Consider the following 8,904-nt stretch of genomic DNA (forward strand, 5'->3'; position numbering starts at 1 on the left):
AAAACAATGTTGGTCTCCTAGCCCCTCCCGCCGCGCCCCTACCCGACAAACTCTCTCGAGGCCACCCAAATTTACCAAGTTAAAAGAGTGTTGTCATCGAGGCCACCCCAAACCCTTGAAGCGTTGTGTCGAGGCCACCCCAAACCGTTGAAGCGTTGTCTAGGCCACCCCAAACCCTAGAGAAGCAGTGTCGAGGCCACTAACATGATTCCTTATTGTGATTAGCTAGCTAGTTCTACGTTTTCCACTAATATATATCCATCTGTACCATGTTTGAATAATAATTAACATGTTGTAAATATTTGCAGAAAATATGGATCACTCCCGAGACGAAGCAACAGAAGCGATGTTGGGGGAGATAATCGCACAAGGAAGTGATGTCATTGCGTCGTTTCTCTACGACACCGATGGTCAGGAAGGACCGGATGAAGAAGAGGGCTATGTCCATGATGGCTCCGGTGACCCATTAATGTCGATACAAGAAGAGGGCTATATTCATGATGGCTCCGGTGACCCAATGGAGGTACAAGAAGGAGACCGTGATGACGGCTCCGGTGACCGAACCGAGTCCGGCCAGGTATATTAATTGATGCATTCATTGTTTTCATATTTACACATATTAATTAACTCCCGTATTTATTCTTTTTTTCTCTAGCCCTCCGGATCGAGCTCAACTTCGGTAAAGAAACGAGGCTCGAAGAAAAAGTTGCGCTCGGATGAAAGGTTTGAGATCACAACAATCGCGCGCGATGGCAAGCCGATTGAACCCATCCGGACAAGGGTTAAAGCCAAAGAAGGAAGACCCTGAGGTTAAAGCCAAAGAAGGAAGACCCTGAGGTGCCGACGTCTTATGTCTTCGATATGCAGAAAGAAGATCTTTGGACAACGCTTAAGGCAAATTTCACCCTACCGCCAGAGGAGGATCCAGAGAAGCCAGTTAAAGAGGAATTGATCAAGTCTCGTGCTCTTAAGAAGATGACAGAACTATTCAGGAGGTGGAAGAATGAGCTGAAAACGTTTGTCGACAAAGAAGAGACACCAGAATTCACCGGCCGGTTTGTGAAGATCAGAGATCAATGGCCCGCATTTGTGGCCCACAAGACATCGGAAAAGAGTAAGAAGATGTCAGCAACAAACAAGAAAAATTATGCAAAGAAGAAGCATCACCATCGCACGGGGTCAGGTGGTTACCTCAAAGCCCGACCTTTGTGGGACAAGGCTGAGAATGACCTGATTGCTAAAGGGGTCGAAGCAGAGACATTGAGATGGCCAGACCGTTGCCGGACTTGGTTCTTCGGGGTTGGCGGAACCTTGGACCCTGTATCAGGGAAGTGCGTTTGGACGGAAGAGCAACTGCGAATACCCGTCACGAAGCTTCGGCACTATATCGCCGCAGCACAGGAAGGGACGTTCGTTCCAGATAGAGAGAAGGACGAGCTCACAATGGCCCTCGGGAATCCTGAGCACCCTCGACGGACACGAGGCACGCCAGGCTCCCTTCCGTGGAACGTTGGGTTTCCGGACGTAGGGGGTTACAAAACCCAGGAGAGGAGGAAGAAAGTGGAGCATAGCCAACTGCACGCGTTGCACGAAAGGGTACAAGGGCTAGAGGAACGAGAAGCAGATCGCAGCAAACGACCTGCCGAAGCTTCCCCTGAAGCTACCCCGCCATCTCAGCGGAGAAGCAGCGTGGCTTCCACCGAGCAGACTCAGCAGCTGGAGCCTGTCTTCACGGGCTACCCCGTGGATGCTATCACAGAGTCTCAACATTGCCACCTTATGACGCGATGGATGACATTTAAAGTCAAGGCAGCTGTTGGCTCTGTTTTACCTAATGAACCTGGCTTAACCTACCACAGCCAGCCGATTCTAGAAGGATATGCTAGGGTGATGGTGGATCAAATAACGGACGGATTTGAGGACCTTGAGCTTGACCACCCTACGGGTGAAGGGGAGATTCGGCTGGGTTCTTCTCTGAAGACTACATGCCTATGGCGGAAGGAGCTCATCAACCTTCCGAACTGGACGCCTCCGCCTCCTCCTCCTCCTCCGGCGAGTCAGGGCACTCCGCCTCCTCCTCCGCCTCCTCCGGCGAGTGATCAGGGCACTCAGCCTCCTTCTCCGGCGCATGGCGGCACTCCGCCTCCTTCTCCGCCTGCGCCGGCGCGCCCGAGCAGCTAGCTGCCTCCTCCTTCTCCGCCTCGTCAACAAGGGCGGAAGAGACCCGCCGCCGCTCCGGCTCCTCTGGCGCGTCGTCCTTCTGCTTCGCCTCGTAAGAAAGTAAAGACAGCCGCAGCCGCTCCGTCTGCTCCGGCGTCTAGCACTACAGCCAGAGGCAGGCAATACAGATACGGTCCTTCTCTAAAGACTCCAGAGAAGGTACCATACGAGAGGAGCCAGGAGGAAATCACGAAGATCGTGGAAGCCAAAGTGAAGAACTTCTTTGAAGGGGTGAAAGCAAAAAAACATCCACCTCCGGAGGAGAAGATAGATCCGGTAAAAGCAAAGCGTACTCTGGCTGCCCTGAAGAAACCACCAAAGTCTCCGACGAAAGGCAACTATGAGCGCATTATTACAAAGTCATTTATCGAAGCGCAGCGGTCGGGAAGTACTGTCAGTGATCAAAGGTTAGCAGAACGACGAGCTGGGAAAAAAGTTGCCCAGCTCGGCAAACAAGCAAACCAATCGTCCCCCCGCCCCCCCGCTCAAGGTGTCTAGCGATATCGTCGCTAATCATCCGGGGATCTTGTTGCCCGGTACCAAATTACCTGCCCGATGACGCACATTTTGATTTATTGGAGGTGGACGAACACAAATACGTGTACGGGAAGCCTCTCGTCAAAGATGAAAGATCTCTAACAACGATGATGCGAAGATTCCATGATTGGTACATGAAAACATGCAAAGAGTCTGGGGAGTAATATTTTGACGCTGAGAGTTAGAAAGGAGCATGACCTCGTTGGACTTGAATTGTTGATGGTTCCATTTGAGGAGTTCTTCCCGTTTTTCAATCTCCTGGCCCTCGATAAATTAATGATCACTTGCTACTGCCTGTAAGTAGTACTACTTCTGTCATTAAGTCTCTATATATAGGTCAGCTCTTTCATTGCATGTATTTTTAATTATCCTCACTATATTATATGCAGATTGAAGATCGTCGAATTGAAGAAAAGACAAATCGGTGATATTGGGTTCATTAACACAAATCTCGTAGATGCATTTATGATTAAATCTCAGGCCAAAGATACCGAGGCCAACCTGCTACAATCGTTTGTATTGAATCAAAACAAAGCTCTAATACTCTTCCTGTACGAATTCCAGTGAGTGTTACTGTCTTGTGCATATTCGGTTTCCCTTATTAGTTAAGGTTATAGTAATGTAATTGATGAGTTATGCATGCGTGCGCAGCTTTCACTATATTCTCCTAGAGATTAAGCTTGAGCAGGGACTAGTAACCGTCTTAGACTCGAGACGAAAAGATCCCAACGAGTATGCGGATATGACTGAAATTCTAGAGAAGTAAGTTAAATCGATCATTATCGCACCATATTGGCAACTTTATTCATTTCCTGATATCAAGTAATTGTTTTCTTTGTCTGACAGGGTTTGGAAAAAATTGACCGCAAAAACTCCGGGACTGCCGAAGAAGCTGCAATTTAGATAGCCGAAAGTAAATATTGTAGTAGCATGTTCCACGCATCTCCTAGTGATTCAAGCGCTAGTTTCATCAATACCATTTAGCATGCTTGCTAACTATCAGTTTGATTGACCTCTATTTCTTGTAAAGTGGTTGTGGCAGGAACCAGGGAATGATTACTGTGGATACTACATTTGCGAGTCCATCCGCCACACGACCTGTGAGCGGGGCTACTCTGACAAACAATATGACGTGCGTAAATAATAATATTCATAATTTTATTTTATTGCCATCATTTGTGTTCAGTTTCATTTATTCATATATATGTATTGACCCCCTTCTTCAAATTAGATATATCGGATGCGGAATGAACTCCTACCAGCAGATCGTGTGCGAGGAATTCAAGAGGAATTGGCGGCATTCTTTCTTGACCACGTGATCGCTAAAGACGGAGAATACCATGTGAACCCTAATGAGTTGAATTTTAATTAGGAGATTATATTGTAAGAGATAATTATATTGTATATATGTAGCCAGTAGCGTCGGATAGATATACGAGAACTTGTTGTTCAACCAATCTCTCAGAGAAGGAGAGGTGGTCGATATCACTTCTCTTTGTATGCATATGTTCATGACGATCTTCTATTTCCTTCATTTGCTTACTAGCTAGCGTGTCTAGTCCTCTCTATACGTATAGTATGCAGCGTCGACCAAGCACGGAGATAAGAGAGGACACTTCTCTCTATTCATTAGCTAGCTAACACAATATATGAAACACCTAAATTAACCCCCCAAAACCCCCCCCCCCCCCCTTAAAAAAACCCTTCACCTGAAATGCTGACGCGTGGATGCCTTTTGGTCCCGGTTGGTGTCACCAACCGGGACTAAAGACCCCCCTGGCCGGGCTTGCCGCATTGACCACGTGGAGGCCCATCTGTCCCGGTTGGTGTAAGAACCGGAACTAAAGGCCAAGGGCATTAGTAACGACCTTTTAGTCCAGATTTTAAAACCGGGACAGAAGACCCTTACGAACCGGGACAAAAGACCATTTTTTTACTAGTATCCCTTTCTTCGTGAAGGCAATAGCAGCCACACTTGGAGGCATGAACGTCCGAGTGGTCGGCAACATAGTCGGCACAACAGCGGGCCTCTCTTCTCTTCAAAAAGCTTTCAGCCTGCATCATCCAACCCTGTAGCAATACGGTGTGGTCAGCAAGAGCAGATTGCAACATCATATTAGGCTGGGTTGTGGAGCCAACGGTAGGAGAGATGACAGACGCCCAAAATCCATGAGGAACCATCTTGGATGGGAGCGTGTATTTTATCTTGCCTTGCCTTGGTGTGCAGCCGTTGCCAACTTTCTCATAAAAGGGAGAAATCACCCATTAACATTTGCAGACTACTCTACTCATTGTCGCAAAAAGAGCACTCCTACACAGCTAAGACTGACGGTTATAATGATAAGCTTTATACGTTTGTTGGCTGCACTAATCACTGATTAGAAAATAGTTAAGTGAGCTCGCTTTGGTGCTCGTGATGATTATGGTGATGCTTTTGTGGATGGGGCAGACCAGAGAATGAAAACTAATTGAGCCTTTTGTGCACTCTTTACTCGGACTGATGGTTGGCACTGTTCTGAAAAGCTATCGTACTGTTTATCACAATATCAGCTGCAGATCCGCTTGTACTGTAGGAGTACTAAAGTAGCAAGCCTCATTGTTAACCTGTAAACTACTCTGGGCCGCCTGACCGCTACATCATTGCATCGCTTGAAGTCCATGAATGGAGCCATGGAGGGAACACCAGAATCTTGGAGTCAGCTCATCCGTTATAGGTAAATTTTACAGTTTTGACCTTTTTTAAAAAGTTAAGCCGAATTTGATCCCGGTTGGAATTTTTTTCCGGATCGAACCCTTTTGCTACCGCCAGAGCCCTTGGCCGTAGGAAAATGGCCTACCACCAAAGAGGCTGGCGGTAGCGCATGTGACCCTACCGTCAAAGGGTTCGGCTGTAGGCACTCACGCGCACTGTGTCCGCTACTTACAGATATGTTTACGCTAGGCCTGTAACCCTACCGTCAGGGCCCTCGGTGATAGGCTGTTATATCCTATTGATAAAGTCTCTGGCGGTAGCAAAAGGGTCAGATCCAAAAAAAATTCTCAGCCGGGGTCAGGTCCAACTTATCTTTTCAAAAAAGTCAAAACAATGAATTTTACCTGCGTTATACGCGGGTACGATACAACATACTCCCTTTGTTTCACAATATACAACTTCGATGTGTCATTGTGAAAATGCAAGCAAGTGAGCAGGAGATGGCGGCTCACTTGTCTTCAAATGTCGATACTCGATTCTTTTCTTAACTAATGAACTAGATATTTTTTTAATCTCTATTTAGAAAACAGTTGACGATACTCGGTCTGTATTTGGAATATGGTGAATGATTGAGTTGGATGGCATAATCTCGTCCCCTTTCTTAACGCAGCCACGACTTCCATTCTAGAATGGTGGGAGGCGGTATCTTACCGCAATGATAGAGCGTCTAAATGTACCCCATCGATTCAAATGCTCGCCTCTTGACAATTTTGAAACGAGCGCAATGCTAGAATCTTTTGACATATCTCTACAAATACCTACAAATATCCTCTCCAACATCAAGAAAAACTCATCCCTTTATGTCAAAGCCGGAGAAAATCATGTTAGAGTTGCAATGCTAGGAGAGTAAGGGCACATCTCCAATAGCATGTGTATATTTAGATGTCTATATATTCATACGGACAATGTTTGAAAAATATTCTCTCATATACACGTTTGGTTTTGCATCAAAACGTCTATATATAAGGACCATGACCGGTGGGCCGCCGCTCAGGAAAGGGAGGAATCATGGCTGTAGATGAGTTTGGACGACGTCTTGACGTTGTCCACGCGTGGACATTGTGGAGGTCTATTTAAAAATTATGCATATTTGAACGATCATATAGGCAAGTTGCTTGACCCCTGTTTTAGGTTTTAAAAACAAATATAGACGTTCATATAAACAAAGCTATTGGAGATGCTCTAACTGGCTATGGCCCGTGTCTTTACGTATACAGACTTTTTTCTCCTTGATGAAATGTCAAAGCTTTAGCCTCGTTTAGAGAAAAAGCGGGAGCTGATAAAAAGAGACTCAGAGAAATAAGTAGTACTAGAACAAACTGTACGTATAGTATAATTTATAACTTTGATTTGGTATTTTGGTTACACACAGGTAGTGCCATGTTATGCATGGTACACCGTACACAGAGTCAGTGGGCGGGAGAGCACATGCAAACCATGCTTCCTACATTTCCCACACATGTTCACGACGCTAGACGACGACCCCACATATGACACCAGACAGACGGCATCTCAAGCTCCGTGATCCCACGCAAAATACAAAAAATAAAATAAGGCAAATGATTTCGATCAACCGAGTGATGAACTGCAACCAGCAGAGGGGCCAGAGCGCATGCATGCATGCATGCGTGCATGATGCAGGCGCACGTGGCCGCTCATGGGCCGGTCGGGGCCAATCAACTGAACTGGACGAAGGAGCGGTAGTCGGTGTTGGGCCTCCAGTTGGCCGGGATGACATTGTTGGCCACCAGCTTCTTGCCGGAGTCGCTGGTGATGCGCATGGAGAAAGGCCCCTGGAGGCGGTGGTTGGAGTCCATCCGCCAGATGGATCCCCACGACTCGCGCATCGCCATCCACGACCCCGAGTTGGCCTCCTTCATGTCCACCTGGATCACGTCGCCGTCCATGTCCTCGTACTCGATCAGCACCGCCAGGTACACCGCGTTGGAGCCCTCCACCACGTGGAAGTTGATCTTGAGGCCGGGGAAGTTGCACGGCACCCTCCTGAACTGGATGTCGATGATGCCCGAGTGGCGGAGCTTCTCGTTGAGGCCCGACTTGGCCAGGGCGCCGAAGGCCGTGCCGCTCAGGTCAAAGTGGTACTGGGCGACCGGGTAGTAGTTCATGTCGGTGATCATCACCGTCTCGATGTTGCCGGAGCAGGAGCGGTCGCCGCTGCATCGTATCTGAAAGCACAAGCCAGGATGCATGGTCAACCAAGTCTCAACACACTGTGATACCAACTGATACTATCACCAAACCAAGTGTATGTACGTAGTGCAGTGTACTGTATTCCATCGTCTCACTCTCACCAAGGTCCAGGGAAAAGGAATGTAAGCTCATCTATGGCAGTAAAGTAGTACCTGGTAGCAGGAGCCGCAGCCCTTGCCGTCCTTGAACAGGGGCTGGTTGCCGCAGGAGGTCATGGAGGAGAAGGGGTACTGGTTCACGTGCTTGAAGCCGCAAGCGCCGCCTGCATGCATGCACACCGATGAACCAAATTGAGCAACGACATTAGATTAGAACGGACGGAGAGCATCGCTGCATCAAGCATCCACACGGCACGGCAGGCACGTACCGTTGTCGTCGGGCCCGGCGCCGTTGGGCGCTCCGTACCAGGTCGCTCTGGCCGGGAGCCACGCGGAGCTGTAAGACACGGCGGAGGTGTTGAGGTTCACCGCCGCCGCCGAGGAGACATACGCGGCAGCAAGCACGGCGGCGAGCGCGACGGCCTTGACAGAGAGTACCCCGGCCATCTTCAGCTGCTAAGCTGCTAGAGCCTTGTCGCTATGCTGTATTTGCCACTGGGGGGTGGTAGTAGTGTTGCTCTGCTGTGGACTCTGGTTTGTGTCTTGATGGTCCAAGGGAAGGACCTTTGCCGGACTATTTATAGGCAGGCAAAACGGCCGCGGGACGGGCGGGCGATTCGACCGGCGTCGTCACCCACCCCACCATCGGCAACGGCCGTTGCACTGCACCGGACGGGCCGTGGCGCTAGGCGCTAGGTGCGTGCCTCACTGGTCGTATGCTCACATGGGGTTGGGAGGAAATCATGGGGGATTGGAGGCTTCGGTTCACGAGCATCGCTATTATAAAATCACATCTCGGCCGCTATGCCATGTTACGCTTGGTGTGGACAGGTGCGTACCGGCCAATGATTTATCGAATAATAATCTCTCCCTCTTTGGGGTCCTGGTTTCGATTGAGATGGGCAACTCGGTGTGGATTAGCTGAGAACGCGCGCGGTTGTTGATCCCAGCACATGCGGTGGGAAACCACAGGAACGACCCACCATCGCCCCCGCCAGCGCCAGGTCGATCACAATGCACGGAAACTATAGTCTCGAACCAATGGAACTCTGGAGGCAATCATCGTATAACCCAGCATCTCTAGAC

At 48.8% G+C, this 8,904-nt stretch overlaps 1 protein-coding gene across 1 annotated transcript; it reads right to left on the bottom strand.

The window, feature by feature from the left end:
- Positions 1 to 6,835: 6,835 nt before the first annotated feature.
- LOC123438611 (expansin-B6-like) lies at positions 6,836 to 8,386 on the bottom strand. The gene is made up of 3 exons (XM_045115791.1): positions 8,088 to 8,386; positions 7,873 to 7,982; positions 6,836 to 7,695 (listed from the first exon to the last, which is right to left on the bottom strand). The coding sequence occupies exons 1-3, from the start codon at positions 8,263 to 8,265 to the stop codon at positions 7,186 to 7,188; spliced, it is 798 nt and encodes a 265-aa protein (XP_044971726.1). The 5' UTR covers positions 8,266 to 8,386; the 3' UTR covers positions 6,836 to 7,185.
- Positions 8,387 to 8,904: the final 518 nt, after the last annotated feature.

The sequence above is a fragment of the Hordeum vulgare genome, chromosome 1H (assembly GCF_904849725.1).
Source record: "Hordeum vulgare subsp. vulgare chromosome 1H, MorexV3_pseudomolecules_assembly, whole genome shotgun sequence".
In the NCBI taxonomy this organism is placed as follows: domain Eukaryota; kingdom Viridiplantae; phylum Streptophyta; class Magnoliopsida; order Poales; family Poaceae; genus Hordeum; species Hordeum vulgare.